Consider the following 27,996-nt stretch of genomic DNA (forward strand, 5'->3'; position numbering starts at 1 on the left):
AACACTGATCCCGGAGGGACACCACTCGTTACCGGTCTCCAGCCGGACATCGAGCCATTGATCACAACTCTTTGCGTGCGGCCATCCAGCCAGTTCTTTATCCACCGAGTGGTCCACCCATCCAATTGATGTCTCTCCAATTTAGAGACAAGGATGTCATGTGGGACAGTGTCAAAAGCTTCCTTCCCCTTTGCCAGATCAGCTCCACCAGCCCCCAGTAGACCTGGCCTACTAACTTGGGTTCCATGTTCAAGACACCGAAACCCCTGACTATGACACCACCCTTTTAGCCATTTATTAACCTAGCCAATCCTCCTAGCTTTTTTAAGGTCCTCCCCTGTATCCTGGAGAATTGACGAAAAGACAGCCTGAGCTCCAGAGCCCCTAACCACCTCTCCCAGGGCTCTGTAGTCCTTCCTTATGTTCTCCAGGATTCAGGATTTTTCTTTCAACTTATAAAGTCTGTAAACTCTGCCTGGAACATGGGCTGGCTCCTGAGCTTCCTGCCTGGCTGCTCTTTAACCAGAGTCTAAGTGGAAAAATGTAAGCCTTTTCTAGTGCTTTTGTTGTGGGACCTGTGAAAACAGGGTGAATAATTTAAAGGTTCTTGCTACATGCTAAAACCAAAAGAAAAAAACGTTTCTTTTCTCCTGCTTCTACCTCTCACTGTTTTCCAGTGCTTGTGCTTGCTAGGTCTTTTCATTTAACCTTTTTGTCTTTTAAGCTCCTCTTTCCTCCTTGGTCCTATTTACCTTTGTTGATGCCTTCTTAAAAGGCATTGGAAGGAAGAAGAAGTATGTGTGTATGTGTGTGCCAGGAGAGGAATGTGTCAAATGTGCTTTTTTGACTGTCAGCATTCTCTGTCACAGCTGCATTGTTTTCCTCAAGCTCCATCTGCAGCCAGGCCATTAAACTTGTTTTTCACTGCTGCTCGCTGCCTTTTATAGTTTAATTTCTGCTTGTATCAAATCAAAAGCTATGCCTCTAAGTCTGTATTGTTTCACACCTGCAATATTTGCGTTTTAGGTAACTGAAACTTCCAACTTAACTACCTGCTATTGTGTCAGTAAAGGTGTGAGCAAGGAGAAGAGTTAGGCTATTTAAATGCAATTATAAGCTCACTATTAAAAATCCTAGAAGGATGTTTTAGCCATAGAATTTGGCTCCTGTTTAGTTCAGAAGTTTGTTCCCGAATTACTTGTGTGAATTAGTTGTGACTTTAGAGGATCTCTGCTATCAGCTGAACATCACTCCCATAATATTTCTCCTTATGGGCATGTGTTCTTGTTATGCATCAGTAGGTTCATCTGGGTGTTAAACTGTTCAATTTACCTGATAATGGAAAATACAGTTTCTCCCTAACTGGAACTTCAAACGTCATTTTTGGAGGGGGGTTTTCGTTGGCTGGTTTTGTGGTTTGATTTCATTTTGGTGTTCTGTCTGTGTGGGGTTGCTGGGGTTTGATTGTCTGAGAATTTTTTTTTTTTTTTTAGTAATATTTTATTTTACATTCATGGTAATGTGCTTTCTCCTTTGTGGGTGACTTTTATTCCCCCTTCCTCCCCCAGTCAGCCCCTGTGACATTGTAGTGTTTGAGAGCAGATTGTAATGACATTGAACATTTTATTGTGTTTGTAATGCAGGCTGAGGTCAAGCAAGCAAACAAAGCAATCATTATGTTTTAGCATTCTTTTTTTAATGAGTACATTAAATCTACTCACACCTACAGGATCAGCAGTGGAGAGAAGGAAGAAACATGAAACTTCAAGTAGCACTGTCTTTTTGAAGCAATTTATGGACAAATAATAGACTAAAGGGATATGTAAGGACTCTAGTAGGAAATAAATGGCACAGTGTTGTTGTCAGAAAGGGTTTTGGCAGAAGACTTGTTGTGATTGTTTCTGTGGCTTAGAGGAATTTCCTACAGACTGGACTAACCATAAAAATAAACGTCTCTACTTTTAGGAGTTCAAGACATATGGTGGAGTCTTCCCAGGGAAGATGTCATCTTTAACAATGAAAGCCTGTTGTCTGGACAAAAGAGGAAGTTTCTTTAAGGTAAATGGGATATTTATGCAGAGCATAAAGTACATGGGTTTGTGTGAAATGAGTGCTGCAGAATGTGCCATACAGTCTGTGATATGTAGCAAGACTTCGGTAAAATGGGAAGCACTTATTTGAGCATCTCTTTTTACAGGTGGTGCTTATGGCTGGATTACCACCCAGTTACTTCATGTGTATATTGTTTTCCTGTATACTGAATAGAATATTTAGTGTAAAACAGCTTGTGGCTTTCTTTGCTTCTAATGCTGAGAACATAAGCTTTGTTATGCACAGACATTACAGCACTCATTAACTGGATTTGTGTAACTTAAAGTTGCAGTACAGGTTTAGAATTTGCACTATTGGGATTGAAAATTGATTTCATCTCCTTGCCTATTTTAAGAAAAACGGGTGAGGCTCCTTTTTGTGTGTAATCTGAACATGCACAAAATACTATCTTTGTATTCTCAATGCCTGTTTCAGTCCATTTTGTGTTTTAGTGGTTTTGCTTTGTCTGTAGGTTTTAGTTCCTTGGCTTTTTTAAAGCCTAACTGTATCTTGGCTGAAATCAACAAGAAGCTGGTGCTTAACTCTGGTCATACTCTCAAAAATCCAGCAAGGCAGATGTCTGTGTCTTTGGGTGTCTACATACTTTAAAGGAGTCTCATGATTCTTCTCCTAAGATACCAGCCCAGTTTCTTGGATGATACAGGCACTGAAAGAGAGTAGTTCTGTTCTGGCATGGATGTGCTCATAGATTAAAACCAGAAATAATTCCATGTAGTGTTTCTGTGTTCTTGGGCAGTTTTGAGATGTTGTGTAGCTTACAGCACACTTAATGCAGCACATTTCAGTGAGAAATACTTTTCAGGTGTGAGCCTTCTGGTTTTCCCCCAGTTCCTTTCCATCATGGAGTACAGCTGAAGGGGCTGGGAAGGCAGGATGCAACATGTGCTTTCCTGGGAAAACACATGCCCCTGAGGAACACCCAGGGAGTACAGGCAGAGGCCTCTCCAGACTTAAGGTGGTGCTCAGAGATGCAGGGAGATAGAGCCCTTAGTTGAAGCACCTTCACGTACTCCCTGGAATTCTTTAGAAATGCATTTTTCCCTGGTCATAAACATTCAATTTTAGTCCTGCTAACCTCATCACAGCTAGAAGGTGGAACCTTGAGAACCTCGTCAGAAAGTACATACTTCAGATTGGCTGCCTGCAGTCATTGGGTTTTGTGTGTCTTCTGTGACCATTCTCACTTCTGCATAGTTATAAATCACTTCCATCTCTGGGAACTTCTGTCAAGGATTGAACTTCATGACTTAATTTTGCTTTTTCCCAGTATTTCCTGCAGAGTTAACTTACATGATTTGCTCAGTTGTAGTAGCTTGGCTCAGGCATGAACACTGCAAAATAAACATGGGTCATTGTGTTCTCTGTTCTGCCTTCTGCTCTGTGTGAGGTTTGTTAAGGCTTTGGAGATCAGCCAGAGGACTTTCAGGACTGCAGTAAGCTTACTTGTTTCTAGGGGAAAGTGGAAACATGTTTTGGTCTTTTTATATGACAGAGAAAGACATGTATGTAGTAATGCTGGAGAACCATCATGTTTCAGGTTGGCATGGCAAAAAGCAGAGGTGCAGTAGAGGTTATCAGTATGGTTTTCAAGATGATTGAATCCCATTAACTGTTTTATTTCTATGCAGTAGGGAAGTTCTGGAGGCAGTGCTGAAGTTAATTATGGAGAAGACTGTAGTTAACATTTTCTTCCAGAAAAAAAAGTTTAGTTGAAGTGAAATGTAGTTAATAAAGCCTTCACATGCACTGTGTGAGTGCAGCTGTGAACACAATATGCTTCTAGAGAGCAGGACAGGGAGAATAGTGTCCAGGCAGTGCCATGGTATTGAAAAGTATGCTGACCTATCAAGCTGTGGTGTTCTACCACTGGCCAGGAGGGTATCTGATGCAAGAGAGTAAACTGTCACATAGACCGGCTTGGAATTGAGGCTAAATATACAGTGTTGAACTTTTCTGTTCTGCACTGGAATTTAGCTGTTTATATAGTGCCAGGGTCACAGGGCTGTCTTGTCAGGCACAGCTTTGCTCTAAGGAGCAATCTAAATTTATAGGTGCTTCTGAGCACTGAATTAACTTGCCTTGATTGCTTCCCTTAGAATATTCATCACCTGCTGTACCTTCTTCCAGTGAAAGATGCTAATAATTGCTGCCATTGCAGCTTATATTAAGGCAAAGCATTCTGTTTTCTTTTTCTAGTACTGCCACAAATGTGATTGACCAGCCAAAGCTCTACATAGTGGCAAGCTGCTGCCACTTTGCTGACCATTCCTAGCTCCTGCCTCATCTGCTGCTCTCAGTGCACTGCATTCTCCTCACTGGTCCTGTGCCACACATTTCAGCTGTTGCTGTTTCTATTCCCTCTGTTCATCCTGGGACAGAAATGCTGTTCTTTTGCTGGCTGAATCTGACCCTAATGTTCTGGAAGGGTGCAGGGAGGGGTGAGGAGTGGTGGAGGGGTGTGTGTTCCAGAGAGGGGAAGTACACTCAAAGGGGAACCAAGTACATGGTGGCTGGTGCCTTTAGGCCACAGAGAGTTATAATGACCACTGGCGCTGCATGCAGGACCAGTTTCTGTGTTAGCAGCTTCATTCTGACAACCGCAAAAAGGGAAATATAACCCCCGTTTTCAAGAAGGGGAAAATGGATGACCCGGGGAATTACAGACCAGTCAGTCTCACCTCTGTGCCTGGCAAACTCTTGGAGCAGATTCTGCTGGAAGGCATGCTGAGGCACATGAAAAACAAGGAGGTGGTTGGTGACAGCCAGCATGGCTTCACTAAGGGGAAATCCTGCCTGACCAATTTGGTGGCCTTCTATGATGGGGCTGCGGAACTGATGGACAGGGGCAGAGCAGTTGATGTCATCTACCTGGACTTGTGCAAAGCGTTTGACAGTGTCCCACATGACATCCTTGTCTCTAAATTGGAGAGACATCAATTGGATGGGTGGACCACTCGGTGGATAAAGAACTGGCTGGATGGCCGCACGCAAAGAGTTGTGGTCAATGGCTCAATGTCCGGCTGGAGACCAGTAACGAGTGGTGTCCCTCCGGGATCAGTGTTGGGACCGGTCTTGTTCAACATCTTTGTGGGTGACATGGACAGTGGGATTGAGTGCGCCCTCAGCAAGTTTGCCGATGACACCAAGCTGTGTGGTTCGGTTGATACGCCGGAGGGAAGGGATGCCATCCAGAGGGACCTCGACACGCTTGTGAGGTGGGCTGATGCCAACCTGATGAAGTTTAACCATGCCAAGTGCAGAGTCCTACACCTGGGTTGGAGCAATCCCAGGCACAGCTACAGGTTGGGCAGAGAAGAGATTCAGAGCAGCCCTGCAGAGAAGGACTTGGGGGTGTTGGTCAATGAGAAACTGAACATGAGCCGGCTGCAGTGTGCGCTCGCAGCCCAGAAAGCAACCGTATCCTGGGCTGCATCAAGAGGAGCGTGACCAGCAGGTCGAAGGAGGTGATCCTGCCCCTCTACTCTGCTCTCGTGAGACCTCACTTGGAGCATTGTGTGCAGTTCTGGTGTCCTCAACATAAAAAGGACATGGAACTGTTGGAACAAGTCCAGAGGAGGCCACGAGGATGATCAGGGACTGGAGCACCTCCTGTATGGAGACAGGCTGAGAAAGTTGGGGCTGTTCAGCCTGGAGAAGAGAAGGCTGCATGGAGACCTCATAGCAGCCTTCCAGTATCTAAAGGGGGCCTACAAGGATGCTGGGGAGGGACTCTTCATCAGGGACTGTAGTGATAAGACAAGGGGTAATGGGTTAAAACTTAAACAGGAGAAGTTTAGATTGGATCTAAGGAAGAAATTCTTTACTGAGAGAGTGGTGAGGCACTGGAATGGGTTGCCCAGGGAGGTTGTGAATGCTCCATCCTTGATGGTGTTCAAGGCCAGGTTGGACAGAGCCTTGGGTGCCATGGTTTAGTGTGAGGTGTCGCTGCCCATGGCAGGGGGTTGGAACTGGGTGATCTTAAGGTCTTTTCCCACCCTAACTATTCTAAGATTCTGTAGTACTGTTATAGTGACAGACAAGCACATTGAAGGGTTTGCTTTATGTGTTGCACGTTTTCTTTGTCTTAAGGCTGTCTTACCAGGACAATCTTTAGGATACAAATCATCCACAGTGTGTTTTCCTCTTTGGCTTGCCTACAGCTTCATGTGGTGAGCAATAAACAAGGTGTTCTGGTGACAGGAACTGCTGCTAAGTTTTGTTGTATCTCATAAGCACAAACATTAACCCTCTTTGATGGCACTTCAAAGCCATATAGGAAGAATGGTCACAATTTTCAGACTGTGGTAAGAAACTGTCTCAGTTATGAGGAGTATTTCTAGGTTATCACTTCCCATGTGCTGAAGCAATCATGATGTCAGTGGGACTGTAAGCAAGTGCCAGTGTCATATTCTGAAGTCTTGGTATCTCCTTGTGTGAGTAGTTCTGTGTGGAAAACAGATGCTGGAGGAGTTATTTTGTGTGCCTGCTGTTCATGGCATCCTGGTTGCAGTTACCTGGAATGATTAGGAATGCAGTATACCTGAGCAATTTCAAGACACCAGACTCTTAAAGCCACAAGAAACACTGTGAATTAAGAAACTAAGGTTGTCCTAAATTTTCCTAAGGACAGCCTGGCAGGGGAATGATCTGAAGAACTGAGGGAATAATATATGCCTTGAAGCTATGTGTTCAGGCCTCTCACAATCCCTGGGAAACTGCACTGTTGGACCACTGTTCTGAACCTAGTGTGAAACTGGAGACTGCAGGCAGCCTGTGTACCCAGTGTCTGTGTGTGCACACTTTGTATACAGTGAAATCACCTTCTCTTCCTTTTCCTCCCCTACATTTATAAAATTGTGGCAGCAGTTACATTTGCTACTGCTGGATGAGTGAGCAAAGAAAACTCTTGGTACGTCAGATGTTTTCATTTTAACTTATTTGAATTTGCCAGGTCTGTCTGTGTTTTGGAGACGTAATGCTTAAATTATAGCCTTTTACCCATGCTGACCTGTACTTCAGAATGCCCATCTGGATGCACAGACTGTAGTGTACTTCTGCATGTTGCTGTCACGTTGTTCTTGTTACTTTACAGTTGCCCCAGAAACCTTTAGCATTTTGGTATGCAGTTTCACAGGACACTTAAATCCTCATAAAGAGTATCTTACCATTCCCAGGAGCGTTTACGAGAAAATTCATTGACAAATAAACAGTGGGAATTTCAAACTTTTCTTTCTGGCTCTTAAATAGTTCCCATTGCTGGAGCCTCCATCCATCTCTTTTTGTTTTGTTTGGGGTTTTTTTTCATGTTCATTCTTTTGACTGTTGGTACATCCGGAAAACAGGATTCTCCCAATTTGATGAAGAGCAAAGGTCTGCAGTTTTATGGCTGAATTCTCTTCATACCTTGCAATTGATGAAGGCTCAAAGTTAGCAAGTAGTAAAAAAAAATTAAGCAAAGATGGAGTTAGGCTAGGGCAATTCTAGGACTGAATAGCTTGCCAGTGGTTACAGAGGGAGTCTGTGGTATAGCAAGGAACTGAATATATGTCTCTGACAAATGTGCTTTTTACGGAACCATCCTCATTGTCATCCAAATGTTCCAGTCTTTACTGAACTGGCATCAGAGGTTTTACACCACTAATGCTCTTCTGTCCCAGAATCAAACATCAGGCAAAACTTTGTTGCTTACTGAAGAATAAGACAATATTGTTAGTGGTCTTGGAAATCCATAGCTCACTGTGCAGAATAACCAGAAATTGCAGCCATGTATCAAAATATTTGATTGTGTTCAATCCAACAACAAGTCCAGAAATAGCATTCTCCGTTTAGCTAGTCTCTGGCACTTGGCTATCTCATTGCACAGGGTGCTCTTTGAAGGTTGCTACGCTCTGCTTATCAAAACACAATGGAAAAGATGTGATACCAAAGAGGATGCAGGTCTCCAGAAAGAATGAAAAATGCGATGCTGGCAGGAAGGGGGTGGTAAGTGCTGAGGCTCATTTGCCCAGTCTGATACTAATCCTTGCTCTCCTCAGCCTGTGTTCCCTTGCCAGATTGGAGGCACTGATCTTACCTTTTCCTCTTTATCAGTTGTAAATCTCAGGGCTTGGAAACAAACTGCAGTGGTCACCTTGGCTGACTCTTTCAATGCACTCTCAAGGAAGATCATAGAATAATTAGAAAGATGGCAGTTCTGTTAATTCTCTGTACAAGCCTGTTTACATTTCAACACAAAACCCAGGAAGTCAGCTGCCATGCAGTGATGGATGAGTGATTTTTCTAAAAATGTCCTGAAATGGATAACAAATCAAAGCCACCTGTCTTCCTCTTGGGACTAGGAAACTTTATTACTTGGATGAGCAAGACCATGGCTATGCTGACCTTCTGAGAGAAGCACTGGTCTGTGTCTGGTCCTGGGCATGTACTTTCTCTGATGCACAACAGTAATGCATATATAGACAGAGCATATATGACAATCAAATATATGTGTTCTGGTGAGAGAGCCCTGGGGAGCTGAGTTATGTTTGGTCTCTATGTAGGAATGACGCTGTCATCCCTGCCAACTACTGAAAGCTGTGATCAGTTTTATTGAACAAATAACTAGTTGATAATAAGCATTGCATTAAACGTTATGAAAGAAAACATTGTGGTTCAAGATGTTTTCATTTCATTATTTCCTTCATGGATTTTAGGAATGTAAACAGTATATGAGTATTTGTGTTATATGTTATAAACATATATAATGTTTAGTATGAGTTTGGCTAGGGAATACTGTACTGAGCTGCTATGTGAATTCATGCCGAGTCATAATTATTATTTGGGTTTACAGTGGTTGTACTGTACTTTCTTTTTAACTTGCAAAACAGTGCTTTATCAGAAGTAAACTCCAAAGGAAAAACATTGACACAAAAATGACAGTTTATCATGTTATGTAAGGTCTCCCTTTACTTTCAGGGTTTTTTTTAATATTAAATAATACATCACCTGAGAAGACGTCATACTTGCAAATACATTTCTTTTCATGTAAATGTCTTTTTTTCTGTAGCATAGCATGGTAATAACTATTTCAATAGTCCTATATCATCTGTGACCAATTTTTTCAGATTTTTTTTAAGTCTTGAGGTTTGTGCATGTTGTTTTGCAGTAACAGAAGCCTCTGACAAATATATCCATCCACTTCAGTTGTATTTTCCTTTGGAAACTGCTTCTTACGTTCTTGATTTCAACTGGTCAACGGGTGAGGTTTCCCATTATTTCCAGCAAAGTAGGCATCACACTCTGTGAATAGGTGGCAGCCTTCTGCTGCTGCTTGTTTCCTCAGGGCTGAATCTAATAACAGTACACGCTGAGGATCCTTCCTGCATTTTGTAGAGACATATTACTAACAGCTTGTCTTGTATAATGCTAATGATGCAAGCGTCACAGGCAGTGCTTGTTGACCAGAAATATCTTGCTCCTAAATACTTTAGAAATTGTCAAAATCATGAGTACACATTGTGTTATTTGATAGAAAATGGTTTGTCAGGTGCTGTTGTAACAATATTTGTCAGTTAATTGCAAGAATACCCAAATGATGCAACTCTGAAAGACTGTTTTGTTTTTAAATCAGGAGAAGAGTAACTTCTTTTTTTTTTTTTTTTTAACATAAAAAAGAATTTGGGGAAAATAAGTTGCCATTTGCAGAAAGTATTGACAGTTTATTTAAAAAAAATGAGGTTTTAATTCCTAAAGATCAATGTTTTGGTTCGGGTGTAGTACCTGCTGTCACAGTGTGCGTGGGTAGCGTGCTCCATTCTGTACATGTGGTAGGTCATGGGGGTTATGTAGTATACCCAAGAAATGTAGCCAATAGGAGCAAATGTGAACATAAGAACACTTGAAACATTTGAAGCGTGCCGTTTTGTTTCATTTCTCTTTAGCAGTTTTTTTTTTCTTTTTCTAAACACAGAAACAAAATCCTCTTAGGAAAGACAGCTTTGCACAAGTTCTCTTCAAGGCAGACATACGTATTAAAAAGCATTAAGATTACAGCGTTTTCAATATAAAGCTGTTCTGCAATGCTTGCCTTATGCTGTTCTGATTTAAAGCATATATAAGTAAAAATGCGTATTTAAATATTTTTTCCTCAAGAACTCTGGTCTTGTGCAAGCAAGTACCTTTCCCAGGCAAAAGACAGTTGTGATAAAGAGGCCAAACATGGCAGCTATACAAAAATGACTACAAATAACTTCAAAAAATAAATTGGGTATTGGAAAGCATCAGAAAACATGCTGCCATGTTTTTGCTTTTAGGTAAAAGTGAACAAAAGAACTGACCAAGGAACTCCAGTTTAAGAAAGTGATACAATATTTAAATTCATTTGAACTGTAGATCTGTTCCATCTGCCAAGGTCAAACTGATGTGAAATGATAGCATGAAGTGTAGAATGTCAGCTTGAATTTCTGAGCATGTTAGTGTGCTGTCGGCACACGTTGGATTAGAATTTGTTTGCTGTAGTGGCCAAAGATTTTTGTTTTCTGGATGGTGTTGTTTCCTGAGTTTGGGGAGGGTGGGGGGTGTGTGTTTTGTTTTGGGTTAACACAGTTAAGTCAGCCAACAGCCAGATGGCAACACAGCAAGGCAGGTGTTAAGGTGGTGTCTGAAAGCCCTGGATGCTTCTGTGGAGAGCTCCTGTTGTATACTTATCAGAGAAAAATGCTGGAAAACTCTTTTGTTGTGCAGACTGTTGGCCTGTGAGCCACTTAATCTCTGTAGATGTGTCAAAGAGTGGCCCTTTGTGGCTGCAATTGATCTTGCAGGTTCAAAGACTGAGATGATCCTGCCCATGAAGAGGAGCTTATTCATCCTGTTGCTGTATCTGGTTCATGAGGAACAGCAGCTGAGCTTTCATGCAGTTGCCAGTGTGGGAAGTTTTGTAGGGAAAGAAGCCCAGATTGTGGTGCTGGCAACTTAGGATTCAAAAGCAGCTGCTAGTGTGACAGAGGGTTGCCCCCATTTCTGCCATTTCCTCTTTCTGTCTGAAGCAGGAGCACATCATTCCCGTGCTGCTTCTTGCAATACCTGGTGCCTCCATACCTGCAGCCAGCTGCTAGTCTCTCCTTGCCGTCTTTACAGCTTCTGCCAATTGTTGTGCGCAAATCTTGCTGCTGTAGCCAAGCAGAGGTGGCATAATCCCTTTTGGTGGTTTGACAATAATCATTTGAAAACAAATAGGTGGTCAGTTCTAGCTGAGATTGACTGTCTTTGAGATGCTTCTGTCACTAGCCTTAGGTTTTACCATGCCCCAGTGGAAGGATGCAATGCAATGGAAGGAGCGGGGGATGGGGGTGATTGCTCTGGGCCCTTCGTGATCCCCTCCATCAGGCTCTGCAGCAGGGGATCAGACAAGGTGACCAGTCCATGTAGCACTGGAGTAGGTTTTGGCTAATGCAGTGAAAAGGCTGCTCTGCTGACCTTATTCAATATTGCAGGTTACAGAACTCATAGCTACAGTAGGTCTGTTTCATTAGCAGATTACATCTCTGAATAGTGTTTAATAACATGTTAAGCTTCAGATAGTGATTTCCATCAGAAGTTCATATTTTAAACTCTCAAATATAGTTGCAGATCACCGAATCAGTTGCCATCTATAATGAGACTCAAGGTGCTGACTCGTGTGCTGGTAGCTGGCTTGTGGTGACTTCCTCCTGCGATGGCTTCAGGCAAGCCAAGACCAGAAGCCCTAATGTATTTACAGCTGGGTAAATTGCCCGTATTTGTGACTACGTAGTGCTTGAAAAACTTCACACTTTCACAGTGAATATGAAGCATCTTTAGGGAATTCTGCAATTTAAAACTGAAAACTGAACCTTGCTTCATTTATCAGGAACGATAATTTTTTTTAGCCGTTACTGCAGGATGAAGCACATAAGGCAGTTCTGCTCGTGACATGGCTGTGTTCATGACTCCACAGACCATGTTAGAGCCTTTGTAGCTATCTGGTAGGAAAAGAGAAAAGGCTGTAATCTGGTCATGATTCTGCTCTCAGTTGTGTTCAGGTGCAACTTTGCGAAGGTTTTAACAGCAGCAGAGTTGCTGCAGGAAGAAAAGACTGCGTGCTACCTTAGTGCAGTAGGTGGGAGGTTAGGAGATCTGAAAATACTAGAAACTTCACAACAGACAGCAGAGAATGAATTCCACTTTACTCATTCAGCTGCTGGGGAGACTGGGAGGATTTCATGTAAGAAACCTACTGTTTGGAGGCTAATATGGAAAGTGGAAACCTAGTGCCCAGTGTGTCTGGGAAGGGGATAATTGCCTCAAGTCCTTTTTAATCTGAAAGTTCAATTTCCTGGCACTGAAGTAAATTAAGCTTTGCAAGTCTCGTGTTTGCATACTTGCAAAAGGGGTCAAGTTCAAACATGTCACTCCTGAATGGAGGATGGAAAATACATGGCAGCAAAGTGGTGAGATGTATGCCAGGATATGTAGGTAAAGGTGAAGAATAAGGGAATAAAAAAAGGCGACCAGAAGACTGTGCTGAGCAATTAAGAGCCGTTTTAAGGAACTAAAATGAAAAGTTTCAGCAGCACCATGAGGAATAAGAAGGTTACAAGAGCTGTAGAGACATAATAAGACTTGCATCAGTGATGTTCCTTTTACTAAACCTGTATAGCTGCATTTGACTACCTCATTGCACTTAGCAAAACCAATAATGAATGAGAAATTTAGCAGGTACTTATAGCTGAATATTTTTACTGTAGCTGTCAGCCCAAAAGCATGTTTCCTGCTGCTGAGTATCACAGTATCACAGTATGTTAGAGATTGGAAGGGACCTCAAAAGATCATCTAGTCCAATCCCCCTGCCAGAGCAGGAACACCTAGATAAGGTTACACAGGAATGTGTCCAGGTGGGTTTTGAATGTCTCCAGAGAAGGAGACTCCACAACCTCCCTGGGCAGCCTGTTCCAGTGTTCTACCTGTTCTACCAGAGTAGATGGCTGGAAGACATGAATGGTTTGAATTCCAGCAACATCCTGGTCAGATTGCAGAGTTTTGGGTGGCTGATCCAATTATTGACTAGTTTGGGGTGCCTAAACTGAGACATAGGTTCTCTGTTGGCACAAAGAGTCCAAATCTCTGGGCTGTTTGCTGGGGTGGCTGAGCAAGAGGGCATGATTTCATATTGGGGATGGTGGGATATAATAACTCACTGAAATAGGCAGACATACTCCCAACCTGGTGATGTCCTCTGTTTCTTGGCGTCTGTTCTGGAGCTTGTCTGCCCCCCTCAAAAATTAGGTTCAGGTCATTAAGCCAGCAGGAAACTAACCAAAATATGAAGTGGAAAAGTCTTCCAACCTTTTTGCAAGTTGCACCACTTAACAGAGCTAGAGGAACAGCCAAGCCAGCCTGAGGGAAGAGGTGGCACCTCCCTGCTTGGGGGCAGCACGTCATTGCATGAAACTTCCCCTCCATCAGGTCAGTGAGAATTGCAACTGTATTGTGTTTCAAAGGATTATGAGAATAAATGTATTGAGGATGATGCTCCTAGGGTGGTAGAGGCTTTAAAAGGGAAAAATCAGTGCAGTGTGATCTGCAGGATGTGGCCAGCCATGTACTGGCTAGAGCACTCTCTGAGCACCCAGGTCAAATCTTCCCTCTGAGGTGATGCTGCTGCCCATTACCACTGTCAGAGGCATGTGGTGATGTGATGGCTTTCTGGTGAGGCTCATTCAACAGCAGTGGCAAGTACATTTTTCACCATGTAAAGCCAGTGTGGAGGGTGCATTCATCCCTTATACAAAAGGGATGTTTAGTGGGAGGTGTGCCCGCCCACTGGGGGCAGTGGGGTTGGAACTAGATGATCTTAAGGTCTTTTCTAATCCTAACTATTCTATGATTCTAAAAGGAGGAATGAATTTACCTGTTCCTAGCAGGGCACTTGGTGGCTCTTTCTTTGAGATGCTGTTTCATGAGGGTGCTGGGTGCTGTGGTGATGTCCAAAGCTACTCCTTCAGGGCAGCACAGGTTCCTCCTGCTGCTCTTGGTCATGGTCAGGAAGGCATTGCTCACATCTTACTGCAGTGACTCGGGATGTTTGAATGTCAGCAGGTAGAAGCTCTTTGCAAACTGGAAGCGCAGGGTATGGATGTAGTGTGTGGCGATTAATTTTTCATTTAATGGACTTGGCCTGTTATAAGCGGACACTGAAACTCTTTTGAATTGATCAGAATAATGCTGCACAGCAAAGGAGGCTGTGAATTTCTGAGATAGAGGAAAACTTCCAATAAATAGCAAAATAGGAAAGTATTGTCTGTTGTAGTACTTCGAAAACACTGCTGTACTGAGCTACCTAGCAGTAGTGGGATCCAGGGTTATGTCTTGTGAATGACTATGAAGACTGTTCTAACTTTGACTGGAAACCTGGTTTTACTTCATCTGCCAGGCATTGTGTGTGTTCACTCTGAGGTGCAGGGGTGGTAGTAGGGAAGACGGCATCACTGCAAACCTTTTCATGAGGTTTCACTACAGGCAGCAGAGGGAACGCTGCCAGGGCTTATAAACTGCCGTGGTGCGGTGTGTCAAGCAAACTTAATGCAGTTGCTGCAAAGAATGTCCTAGACAGGATGCTTTGCCAACTTCATAGTTGGTTTCTGCTCAACAAAACATTTCCCAGACATCTGGCTAGGAAATACTGTGTTCCTTGGGATAGAGCCCTAGTGCTAATCTCACCCACTTCAAAATTGAGGTCTTGCCCTCATCCGAAATGGGGATTGAGTTCCACCTGAGCTGAAGTGTTACGGGGCAGTTCTCTTTAATTAGAGTTGTTCTGCTCAAGTGCAGTCTGAGTCCTAATGTGAAAAGCAGCCACTCTTTTACTTCTTTCTTTGTTAGTTTTCATTCTCCACAATATCATAATGCTGGCTTAGCATCCGTTCTGAAATAACTCTTGCAGATCGACCTCTTCTAATTATATTTGTTGAGAAAGCAAATCCTGAAGATGATCAAATCATTTAGTTCTTTTAGGCTGTTGTATATGTTGAGGCTGCAGATTTACTATATTTAAATAAAGCTAGCTGGAAGGTTTTGTACTGGCACAAAATGGGAATTATTCTTTCTCCAAGAGTAGTTATAAGTGGCCTCAACCATTACTTTTTCTTTGCAAGGGGAAGTCCAAGTAGGATGCAATTTAAAAAAGAAAAGGTTTGTAATCTCTGGTGACTAAGCTTGCCCGGACTGCTTTTCCACGCCTCTTCCACTCACTTGACGTCATACTATTTTTGTCCCTTTCTAGCTCATTGACACAATTGCCTCAGAAATCGGAGAACTGAAACAGGAGATGGTACAGACAGATCTCACAGTGGAAGATGAATCAGCTGATTTGCAAAGGTGATTAAAATGTTTTTTGTTTTTGTTTTTTTTTTTTTTTTTTTCATAGTTCCTGGAGGTGTACCGTAACAGGAATGTCTTCATTGTGTTCTCTTCTTGGGTGGCTTATGTCCTAGCACTTTTCATCCTAACAACAGAAGAGGTGTAGATAATCTTGCTCTTGCTTCAAGGACTTTGCCTTTGTGCAGTTGGAGCACCCAGAGATTCAGTTGTTCTGTGCATTTGTCTTAGTATCTTCTAAAAGCAACTGAACTTCAGTTCTACTTCCTTGTTACAAACCTTGGATACTGATGAATGTTGAAAGCAGGAAACTACTAATGTTATTCCCATTGTCTATAGCAATGAGCTTTGTTTTCATGCTGTAAAGGCTAAAAATGTCCGTTGCTCTGTGAAGATTCAGGGTACAATAACACTATATATGTTCTCAAGTTGGGAAATAAAATATTGACTAATAAGAGCTAATGCTGATGTGGATTATGTGTATTTAAGTTCATTTATGTGTAACTTGCACATAAAAAAATTAAGTAGATGGGAGCATTTCCTTAACCTTAAAATGATTTGAGGTACATATTACAGAGCAGATCAGTTCTGGCTTTTCAAAACAGGTCATGCTGCTTAAGGGTGGACTGTGGAAATTTTTAGTCTTAAACTTGTACCTTTAAATGGGCATAGTGGGACCCCATCGTTTTGGCTTTGCTGTGGCTGTTGTGCTTGATTGGCAGTGTCTATTAAATTGACATCTGGGGGACATTCAGTATTCTTAATCATTGTATTAACAAGAGAACACATTTTTTTAATTACTATTGAAATATCTGTTGCAAGAGGAAAGCAACTGGTGCAGGTATTCGGTTTTATCTGACCTGCACAGTCTGGGCAGCTCTGGAGCTGATGGGTTTTGTTCTTCAAGGCAGAGTTAATGAAGTGGGTAATTGCTATTTAGAATTACATCTGTGGGTTTATGGTTGGTTTTTTCTTTCTGTGCTAAAACTTACTACAATATGTATTTAAATTTTTTAAATAAAACATTGGGCTGCACCTTTGTTGCCCAAGTAGTAAAGAACATAAGACAGCAGTTAATTAAAGTCCTTAGCTATGCTCCTGGTTGCATATTATTCCAGTTTTAAAGCTTGTGAAAGCACAGTTCTTTTACAGGGCTGGGAAGGGCACTTTCTCCATTTCAGTGGATTCAGCTAATTAATTTCAACGATCATCAGTTAATTTTCAGTTAAGGAAAGCCTTTTTGTGTCTTTGAATATACCAAATGCATGAAAGACTAAGATCTACTGGTTTCAAAATCCTGGGAGAACACTTAGCTGGAAACAGTCGATTAAATCTCTCCATTCCTTTTAGAGATCCAAGAAATAATTTTTATTCCTTTTTTTTTAATGGCTTGTTTGGATTTTTTCTTGTAACTATGTTAATTTCAAGTGCAAAATATATTTTGATTAAAATATGTAAATAAAGTTGACATAAAGTGAATTATGTAATTTCCATGACTATTTAACTGAATTAAATTTCATATTAATAGCCATCCAGTTAAGAGATACACATTCTTTTCTGTCACTTTTAAGATTATAAATGTAAAATATGAAATCTGAATAAATGAATTGGGGTCAATTTTTGTGTGACTACATAATTCTGAACTGTCTGCTTCTGTATAAGGAAGAAACTGCATCAAAGTTTCTATAAATTATGTAATTAGTTGTGCACTGATATATTTTGTTTATCTAGAACTACAAAGCAAGGTTACAGTAATTGCAGATAAGGTTTTCCAGAGTTATTTTCATTAGACTCCCCACAAGGATGTGTTTACTATCACAGCTTTATTTCTTTGTAGTTAATTTAAAACCTTGTATTTGATGTAAGTTGCTTTTATTATTGTGTGTTCTGCTGTGCAAAAGTCGGCATCTTGATGTGGCATTTGGATTTGCATCCAGAAAAACTGGAGCTAAAAGGACTGTTTATTTTCCTTGCACGTTTTTCACCTTGGGATATATCCGCATGCTTCCCGAACAGTTGTAGAAAGGCAGTGGTTGCAATAGCTCCCAACTGTATTCAGAAAAATAAGTACATGAAATCATATGAATGCAGCTTTAATTTGGGGGGGGAGGGGGTTGGTTTTGGTTTTGGTGATTTGGTTTTTTGGGGAGAAGAGGGTTGTGGCTGTGCAGTGACTTTCAGATTTATACTCCTCCTTTATGTATTTTGGATTGTCTCCACTTTTTTACATCTATGGCCCAAGTAATTTTGAGAATGCTTCAAGTAACTGTGCCTGCAATTTGGCTTCTAAGCATATAAAGCCAGGCAAAAAAGAGGCTTGTAAAATTGTTTTTTAAGTGGGATGCTCATGCCATCAGTTTCAGTATTCCATGGTGTTTAATGCCTGGACTTTTTCCCAGCACAGACACACATCTCAGTTGTGCAAATGGGAAGTGCTGTGAGAAAAGGGCATAAATGGGATAAATTTCTGCCCCACACTGTACCAGGGACCTTTGAAAAGTAACTAGAGATCTGCATGCAGCAGCAGCCCAGGCCAATGTAGGATAGGGGAGCACACATGACATGGCTGGTGGCATCCGGATGGTCTCTTAGGAGGTACTTGGTCTCCCTCGAGGGCCCCAGGACTCCTGTGTATCTGTTGTCTTTGTGAATGATAGTGGAGGAAATAAGCTGTTCTCTTTGCCCTTGTGACTGAGAAAGGAACAAGACGAGTATTCCTCACTGCTGAGTAACAGTGGAGTGGGAAAGCAATGAATCTGGACATAGAGCTGTGTTTTGCAAACCTTTCCCATCACGGTAAAGAGCTGGCAGCAAGGTTAAGTTGCGTCTCTTTTGCCATGGGCAAAGAGCAGATCTCCCCTCGCTTTCTTACTCCCTGCTAGGTAACACCAAGGTGTGCAAGGACCCTAAAAGCAGAGGCAAAAAATCAAGTGAGGAAGTGTGGACACATTCAAGTGCAAGTTAGTCCTTATCTTCATTACAGTATCAGACCTGGTCTCTCACTGTGACCCTTCTCCTCATGGTTGAGTGCATCTGGGATGATAGGCTAAATCCAAGGTTGCTCTTTCATTTGAGCTGATAACCAGCCTTCTGAACAATGTGGGAGTGGACTGTATTGCTTAATGCTTCCTGCAACTCCTCTTATGCCCTCAGAAGTGTGGGCAAGTTGCTCCACAGAGGGTTGTGTGTGTTTGTAACTCCTACAGCAGCTGGCTTAATTCAACCCAGCAAACCCATGGAACCATATTGGTCATCCTGACAGGATGCACCTGCAAGCTGGATGCACCTTCACTGTGTCCGTAATCCCAAAGAGAGAAAAGTCCATTTCTGAGGCCAGTGTCTGTCAGTGCAGGAGGTTGGAGAAGTTGGTGTTAGCTGCAGGGAGCAGATAGTCTCAGTGTCCCAAGTCACACAAAAAATTGGGAGAAATGTTAGAAGTTCATGTTTTACAAGGTTAAAGCAAGAGGCATAGGTAGGATTTGAGAGACCAAAAGAAAACTGCTGTGGGAGCAGGAGGTCAGGAGCATTTGCTTCATAGATCTGTGATTGAGGTGTAATGTTCCAGTCTTCTGGGTATGAGGGATAGGATCATTCTAGTTACAGGCTTCAACTCATTCCTTGTCTTTTTTACTGTGAGCTGAGTCTAATCGGGATGCAACACAGCATTGTTTATCTTGGCAGTTACCTCTGTTTACTTCCCACATGCAGGTTCTCTCAAATCTAAGGAAACTTGCATGAATCGTGTGTTTTCTTCAGTTCATTGTGAGTTGTGTTGAAACTCCTCTCCCACTGGAGAGGAACCAGTGTAGCACCCCTGCACCAAAGTTGACCATCTCTGGAGGCTGATTTGTGTTTTGATTTGGAGTTTGTGTGACCCAGTTAGCTTGTCTTTTCTTGGGAGTCATTTAAAAAGAAACAAAAAAAGAGAAAACAAATCCAAACCACACACACAAAACCTCCCAACACCACACAAACCCCAACAAACAAAAACACCCAAACTAAAAGTAAAACCAGGAGAGGAATTGAATTGTTGCATAATATACAGCATATTTCATTAGTGGTTTAGTTACAGCAACTTATTATTCTGTACCCGATTCTCACACGTTCTCATGTGATCACGGGGAATGTGAATGGTTCTTCTTTCCATGCTGTTGTTTCCAGAGAACTTGCACACACATCCCAGTCCCAAATAATTTTACAATCTAACTCTAAGACGTGACAGGTTTCAAGAGCTCCCGTGTGTCAGGGTTTGACTGTGTGGCTAGTGCTCCAGTCATTAATGAAAATAGTTTAAGAGTAAACAACAAACTTCGGCTGTGATGCTCAGTGGTGCTAGACCATTGCAAATGGTCTTCCTGTGTTTACCACCTGGACCTTAGCAAGTGGCTTCTCATAGGTTGTGTATGGTTTGCCAGACATGGTTTTGCCAAGCTATGTTCTTGCCAGAGTTCACCAGATCTGATTTTTTTCTCTCTGCTTCTTCCTTTATTATTTGGATAGGAAATATATTTTTTTTAAGTGTCATTTGTTCCTAGTTCACCTTCCTGTGCATTGCAGTCAACATACAAGTACTGCTCTAGCTGCAGTGCATTGGGCTCATTTAAACAAGTAGCGTTTCAGAGAGGCAGAAAGTCTCCTCATGATCAGGTACTCATCATCTTGGCTTATATCTGGAGAGGGAAGAAGCAGCTTCAACAAGGAGGTGCCTGTGTACATAGGTCAGTAAGGTTCCTCCTCAGATCTCAGAATGTGGGAGGGATTGTGTAAAAGTACCTGGAGGTTCTGAACGCCTGACAGCTCCTTGTTCAAATGAGTCTTACAATTTATAATGGTTTGGGTGTGTTTGACAGCACTAAGCCAGCCGAACCAAAGAGGAACACTGTGACCCTATGTACACATGCAAACTCTTGCTTTAGGTTGTTCTGTGGTAGCAAGCTGTGCCAGGCCTTACAGCTGATACCAGTCGTGCACCTTCTTTTGCGTGTAATATAACTTTCTTTTGTAGGCAAAAATTTTTTGCTTTTCAGCCACTTTCCCTCTGCAATATGTTTAGTTTCCACCTCTAGACCAAGGAGTGGAAATAAGTTAAACCTGCAGCCAGTGTCCATGCATAACTTGCACTTTGCCATGGCTGTCTTTGGTTTGTAACGTTGCTACATGGCTCTGAAGGTGAGTGGAAAGTTTCTGAGCAATATTTACTGGAGATACAGTTCATGAAAACACTTTTGCGGTTCATGATTTGACTTTTGTGGAGATTGGTACATTGCAACATTAGGTTCTGTTGGAACTCTAGTTGAAAGGGGAACCCAGGACTTGTATTGTGGCAGTTTGGGCCCAGTCATAACTGATGTTGTAAACACTACTTCCCTTCTGCACACATCATGTTTCTGTGTTATTTTGGGCCCCTTGGAGACATATTGACAGTTACTAACAGCTTTTGATGCTCAGGGAGGAAAGATCATCTGCATTTTAGATGCCTTGCAAATCTAAAAGGCAATGCATCGTAAATAAGCAAAAAGAGAAGAGAAAAGGAAGGGAGCAGCACACAGATAATCTGGTAATGATAATTGATCCAGGTGATGAAAGATTTGAATGATTGTGCCTATTCTGACCTCATCATGCGGTGAAAGTTCTCTACCCCATTTACTTTCCTCTTTAGGCCTGTCTAAAGATGCCTTAAGTTGCTGACCAAAGCTATAGAAAGGGAGTTTGGTTGTCTGGGTTTTTTTTGGTTGGTTGGTGAGGTTTGGTTGGTTTTTTGGTTTGGATTGTTCTTCTGGGTTGTTCGTGTGTGTGTTTGTAAGTATTCAGTGTTTCTGTGCTTGTGAAGTTTCTACCCACTTGCTCAGGATACAATAGCAGGCATAATGAAGGTGGTAAATGGTGTTAATGATGCTTGTTGCCTGTCCAGAACACACAGTTCAGAGGAGCTGCAAGACAGTTTGGAGTGGGGAAATACAGCTGTGTTGCCTGCTGCTGCTCAGAGCCTGTTTTCTGATAGAAAAGCTCTGTAGGGAGAATTCAACCACTGAGCCTGACATCTTAGAGAGTCAGGTCTTGAGCTTGCGGGATGGTTCTTATCTATGCTCGAAAATTGTCACCAGGAAGCTGTTACCAGAGTAACTCTTCTCTAATAACTTCTGGTACTGGAAGAAAGAATCACAGGATGTACTTCTAGCTCAGAAATGAGGAATTCGAACCTGCAACACGTGTCCAATCATGTTGGGTGTTCTATATTATATGAATGGTGGCAAAGTTTTGCATAACAAAAGGAGTACCCAAACTATTCAATTTATTTGTATTTTTAATTCATAACAAGTATCTTTAGCCTCCAAGAGCTGTACTTCGTTACTGAATTGAGCAGTAACTTTAGCTGCCCTAAATAAATTTTAATGTTACATTAGTTTGCCACATCCACACTTAGCTTAGCTTTTGTTCCTCACACAGAAGTCAATCCGGAGCCAAAGGAATTAAGATCAGGAATTAAGAATCTTTAAGCAAAGGGGGCAAATATGGATATGTAGCTGTGAAGATTACAGGGCTGGTGGAGATATCGGTTAAACTGAGGACAAGTGAAAGAAAAATCTTACGGATATGAGAATTCTTGTGTATACCAACTATATGAATTCTCAGTAGGAGAAATACCAGTACAGAGCGCAGTAGTGCCGTAAGGTTTGTGCTGACTCTGTTTGTTCAACTTAGTGTTTATAAAAGGTTAGCATGTCTAATGCTTTTTTTTGTTGTTGTTGTTTCTCCTCTCCCCACAGTCTAATAAAGAACATGGATAATGTCTCTGAGAAAAATGATGTAAAAAGCTGCCCCCGGGACTCTGGATATGACAGCCTATCCAACAAGCTAAGCATTTTGGACAAGCTCCTCCATACTCACCCTGTGTGGCTGCAGCTTGGCCTGAATGATGCTGAAGCCATGGAAATTCTGCAGGCCCAGCCTCCTGGGGTAAGAAGTTATATAGCAATTTATTTGGTGCAAGTGTGAAAAACCAACCAACTAACCAGAAACCCAAATAAACTAACCAACCAACATCACACCCCCATTTCTTCTGTGCTTTGGACAATCCAAGTGAGGGCTTCCTTGACAGCTGGACCATTTGCTTGGGGTGTTACACTGGAGACTAGTTTGGGTCCTCTGGAGCTGAGAAGTAGACTGCTGCAAGTAAAGCTCTAGAGCTGGACTGTGTTAACCAGGGTTCTACGTAACAGATGTATCTCCCCCATAACAAGAAAGCAGTAGATAAATGGCAAATGACAGCATTTTATTCTGCACTGGTGTCTGCATGAAAGTTGCTATGATGGAAACCAGGCCCTGTCTGTTTGGATGAGGCTGATGGCATGATGCTAAGTGCAGAGTCCTACACCTGGGTCGGAGCAATCCCAGACACAGCTACAGGTTGAGCAGAGAAGAGATTCAGAGCAGCCCTGCAGAGAAGGCCTGGGTGGTGGTGGTCGAAGAGAAACTGAACATGAGCCGGCTTCAGTGTGCGCTCACAGCCCAGAAAGCAACCGTATCCTGGGCTGCATCAAGAGGAACGTGACCAGCAGGTTGAAGGAGGTGATCCTGCCCCTCTACTCTGCTCTCGTGAGACCTCACTTGGAGCATTGTGTGCAGTTCTGGTGGTCCTCAACATCAAAAGGACATGGAACTGTTGGAACAAGTCCAGAGGAGGCCACGAGGATGATCAGGGGACTGGAGCACCTCCTGTATGAAGATAGGCTGAGAAAGTTGGGGCTGTTCAGCCTGGAGAAGAGAAGGCTGCGTGGAGACCTCATAGCAGCCTTCCAGTATCTGAAGGGGGCCTACAAGGATACTGGGGAGGGACTCTTCATTGGGGACTGTAGTGATAGGACAAGGGGTAACGGGTTCAAACTGAAACAGGGGAAGTTTAGATTGGATATAAGGAAGAAATTCTTTGCTGTGAGGGTGGTGAGGCACTGGAATGGGTTGCCCAGGAAGTTGTGAATGCTCCATCCCTGGCGGTGTTCAAGGCCAGGTTGGACAGAGCCTTGAGTGCCATGGTTTAGTGTGGGGCGTCCCTGCCCATGGCAGGGGGATTGGAACTGGATGATCTTAAGGTCCTTTCCAACCCTAACGATTCTATGATTCAAATGCAAAAGGATTGCATGAATGGGCTGGTGGGACACAGGGGCACTCGACCATCAGTCTTTTCCAGACTTTGCAACTTGACTCAAGGCTTGGGATTTGCTGTGTATTTTAAACTGGAGAGCTCAGAGAAGGGCATAATGGACTTGGTGTCATGTGTGTGTGTCATACCAAGGTGAGATGTTTTCCTAAATGTTCTGCTGCCATTTTACACCAAGCTGTTGGACGGTTACTGATACAGTAATGACTGAGTAATATTCTGAGAGTCAAAGATCATTAAGTTGTTCTGGTTCCTTTTTTCTATAATTTGTCTTTATTAAGGCATCTGTGATGAAGGTAAAACTATGTCTTTTTGCTCACTCCACAACAGATATTTCTGGTTAGGAAATCTGCAAGATTGCAGAAGAAAGTCATCTCTCTGCGTCTGTCCAGTGACTGTGGGCCTTGCCTAAAAGAATTTGCGATAAAAGAAAGCACATACAGTAAGTTGAGTTACAGACTTTTCAGCTGTTTATCACCCTGTATGAGCTGGGACATTCTGCATTGGTGAAACTCACAGCAGAAGGTACCTGAAGTAATTCAAGTAGTGAAGAGACTGCCTACAGTGCTCTCTGAGTAGGGCTCTGTAAGTGGGAAGATAAACAGAAATGCTTAAGCCTGTGCTAGACAGAACTGGAATATTTTTTATGGACCTTGCTGAATCCAGGATTCATTGATGATTATAGGCAGTTATCTTCTGTAGATTCTTGGTTATCTTCTGGAGAAATGCAGTCTATAATCCTGTCTGCTGTCAATGAAATGTCCTTACATTTCCTTGTATTTAGGGGACTGTTCTTGGATACATCTCTGTCCTGAGTGCTCTCTGACTATGAATTTGGATGTTGGGTTTAGGTTTGGGGGGTTTTTTATTATACGTAATAAATAGATGGATTACCCTTTCAGAGCTGTTTCTGATGTGAGATGAATATTTTTTCTTTTATAATTCCAAGTATATTTGTTCCCTCTTTGTAATAAAATGAGCAGATGGGGATAATTTTAGTTGAGTTTTTCCTTTTTACCTCTCCTTTCCCAGCCACCCAGGAACAGAAAGTTAATTCTGTGTGTCTGGTTTTAGTTCCAGTTACAAACAAGGCATAGGAAAGAGAACAGAAAGCTATGAATGACAGTCGATCTAAGTGTGCTTGAAGGCTTTGTTTGTAGGCTTTATATGCTGATGAATTCCATCTCTCCCATCTAGAAAATAAAATAATAAAATCTTTTTTCATGAATGAAATTTTACCACAAGGGGGAAGTATGTACTGATGATTTTACTGGCCAGTCATAGCTGAGATTTTAATTACAGTCTGGGATCTGAACATTCATTTTCTCTTGGCCCACCCCCAGACCACCTGCATGCTTATTGTCTATATTGTTGGTGTCTCTCTTAAAGAAATCCCTTTTTCTGAGCACATAAATGACTAGGTCGACCTGTCCTTTAGTGTAAAGGTTGGATAAAAGATCAGTACCTGCTCAAGTTTTCGCCTGGGTCATATGCAGACTTTATAGTCAGTAGCACTGGAACCTTGGCATGGGGGAGCTGGCCTTACAGCGTAGAGTACTGACAAAGTTACTCCTTTGCTGTTCACCGAGCGGCATTACTGAGGTATCCAAAACTGCTGTGTGGCTTCTGGCTTTCCCCACTAAGCCTGGGGCTCTGCCTTGTTCAAGCATAGACGCCTGAAGTGTCTGCTGCAGTGGAAATGCTCTCCTTGGAGATGAATTTATTAAGCAGCAACAGTGTGAGCCGCACCAGCGGGAGATTCACCCCCATCATCTGCCTCTTCTCTAACTCGAGGCTAGGCTGAAGCAATCACAGGCTTCACATTCCCCCACATTCATGTATGTCAGAAACCTGTCTCATGCTGCTATTACATTCCTTAAATGCTCTTCCTTCTGCTCTGGTCTCAGTCATGTCCAGAGATGAAAGATCTAGAGCTTTTCAGTCTACGAGCTGCTTCTGCTTGATCTTTATAGTCACTGGGTGAGACTTGCTACTGAAATTAGAGGGCTTATTGTGAGGTGGGAATCACTTCTGTGCCATGTGTACTGTGAACAAGTATTTATATCAATAGGAAACAATGCTATGGAGTGGGGAAAAAAATGAAAGGCATTGCTCCTGTCTTCCTTCTTCCTTGTGCAAGGTGATGGCACAAAGCAGAATTGTCAGAGTGGTTTTTAAAGAGTTCTCAGGTTAAATGGTTTTCCTGAAGTAAATGAAAATTGATCATCTCCCGTTAGATGCTAACACATTTGGGGAGAAGACTAGTGGGTAGAATGGAATGCAAGAGGAGGAAATAAGAGATTTTATATTAGGTATATTAGTACACTGGGCAAAGAAAGCCTCAGTTATTAATTCATAAAATCCCAGACTGGTTTGGGTTGGAAAGGACCTTAAAGCTCATCTAGTTCCAACCCCCTGCTATGGGCAGGGATACTTTCCACTACAGCAGGTTGCTCAAGGCCCTGAATTTATTGATTGTTTGTCTATTAGCAAGTTACTGATTTATTGTCTATTAGCAAACCATTGTGCAATTGTCATCACACTTGATCTGTTTCTCAGGATTTGGACCATATATTTGAAATACAGAAGCAAACCCACTACCAATATTATCAGTATATTCTTGAAAATGCCTTTAGCAGAGAAAGGTACTCTTCCACAAAATTGTTTTCTCTTAACCAAACAGAAATGAGTGTGATGGTCCAAACTTACTCATTTTATGGTAAAATCTGAGATGTATTTTAATAAGCTTTTTCTAAAAGATGCTTGATATAGGTGTATGATTCTTCTCTCTTGTGACTTTTTTTGCAGCGTTTTCCTTGGAGGGGTCTGGAATAAGTTTTGCTGATTTATTCAGGCTGATTGCTTTCTACTGTATTAGCAGGTAAGATGGTCTCATGTTCTGGGCCACATGAGCTAAGCTGTCTTGAAAACAAAACAAAACAAACCAACCAAACAACAAAAGAGGAAGTCTCTGTCTTATTTGATACTGATTATTGGAAGGCTGTTGTTACGTTACCCACCATGTTACTGTGAGGTGTCGCCCCAAGCTGGACTTCAGCTGATGTCTTGTAATGCTTTAACTGCTCTGTAACTATCATGCAATGTCCATTCCTTGCAATTGCTAGTAAAAAGCATTTTTGGACCTTAGTGGAAAAATGTCAGGTCACACTGTAGAATATGATCACTGAGATGTGAATTCAAATTGTGAACAACAGAAATGGTCTCATCAGTTTTCCAGTTTATGATTGTCCAGCTGTTTTCCAAGAAGTATGCAGAGAAAAAATAGCTGGTGTTTAAGCTGATTTCAGTTTGACTTTAGTTTTCCAATGAAAACTTCCAGATGATGATAACTTTCAGAGCAGCCCTGCAGAGAAGGACTTGGGGGTGTTGGTCGATGAGAAAATGAACATGAGCCGGCTGCAGTGTGCGCTCGCAGCCCAGAAAGCAACCGTATCCTGGGCTGCATCAAGAGGAGCGTGACCAGCAGGTCGAAGGAGGTGATCCTGCCCCTCTACTCTGCTCTCGTGAGACCTCACTTGGGGCATTGTGTGCAGTGCTGGTGGTCCTCAACATAAACAGGACATGGAACTGTTGGAACAAGTCCAGAGGAGGCCACAAGGATGATCAGGGGACTGGAGCACCTCCCGTGTGAAGATAGGCTGAGAAAGTTGGGACTGTTCAGCCTGGAGAAGAGAGGGCTGCGTGGAGACCTCAGAGCAGCTTCCAGGGTCTGAAGGGGGCTTATATGGATGCTGGGGAGGGACTCTTCATCAGGGACTGTAGTGACAGGACAAGGGGTAACGGGTTCAAACTTAAACAGGGGAAGTTTAGATTGGATATAAGAAATTCTTTACTGAGAGGGTGGTGAGGCACTGGAATGGGTTGCCCAGGGAGGTTGTGAATGCTCCATCCTTGGTGGTGTTCAAGGCCAGGTTGGACAGAGCCTTGAGTGCCATGGTTTAGTGTGAGGTGTCGCTGCCCATGGCAGGGGGTTGGAACTGGATGATCTTAAGGTCCTTTCCAACCCTGACTATTCTGTGATTCTATGATTCTGTGATGCTCAAGCCCTACGTTCATCCACAGGCAGGACATGGGCAGATGCAGACTGCGCATCTGTACATTTTCTGAAGGATGGGGCGAGAGACAACTTCGGTTGTCTCAGTCCTTTTACTGCAATGAGGTTGCCAATTAGACCTGACTGTGGTGACTTCTCATGTGGGAAACACTCACTGAGGGTGTGCTTAGGTTGCTGTGCTTACTGTGTTTGTTTATGGTGGAGAAGCATCTAGACCCCTTTTGTTACTGGCCTTCATTTTGCTGAGCTGTACATGCATGTGATGAAAGCAGCATTTCTA

The 27,996-nt window shown here is 42.5% G+C and overlaps 1 protein-coding gene across 1 annotated transcript in view; it reads left to right on the forward strand.

The window, feature by feature from the left end:
• Positions 1-1,078: 1,078 nt before the first annotated feature.
• RIN2 (Ras and Rab interactor 2) overlaps positions 1,079-27,996 on the forward strand; it is a 51,168-nt gene continuing 24,250 nt past the window's right edge. Inside the window, exons 1-5 of the mRNA XM_080614863.1 lie at positions 1,079-2,058; positions 15,389-15,483; positions 22,251-22,440; positions 23,972-24,083; positions 26,450-26,522. Coding sequence (XP_080470989.1) covers positions 2,002-2,058; positions 15,389-15,483; positions 22,251-22,440; positions 23,972-24,083; positions 26,450-26,522 — 527 coding nt within the window. The 5' untranslated portion in view covers positions 1,079-2,001. The remainder of the gene's footprint in view (positions 2,059-15,388; positions 15,484-22,250; positions 22,441-23,971; positions 24,084-26,449; positions 26,523-27,996) is intronic.

This window comes from Psittacula echo, assembly GCF_963264785.1.
Source record: "Psittacula echo genome assembly, chromosome: 4".
Classification (NCBI taxonomy): Eukaryota; Metazoa; Chordata; class Aves; order Psittaciformes; family Psittacidae; genus Psittacula; species Psittacula echo.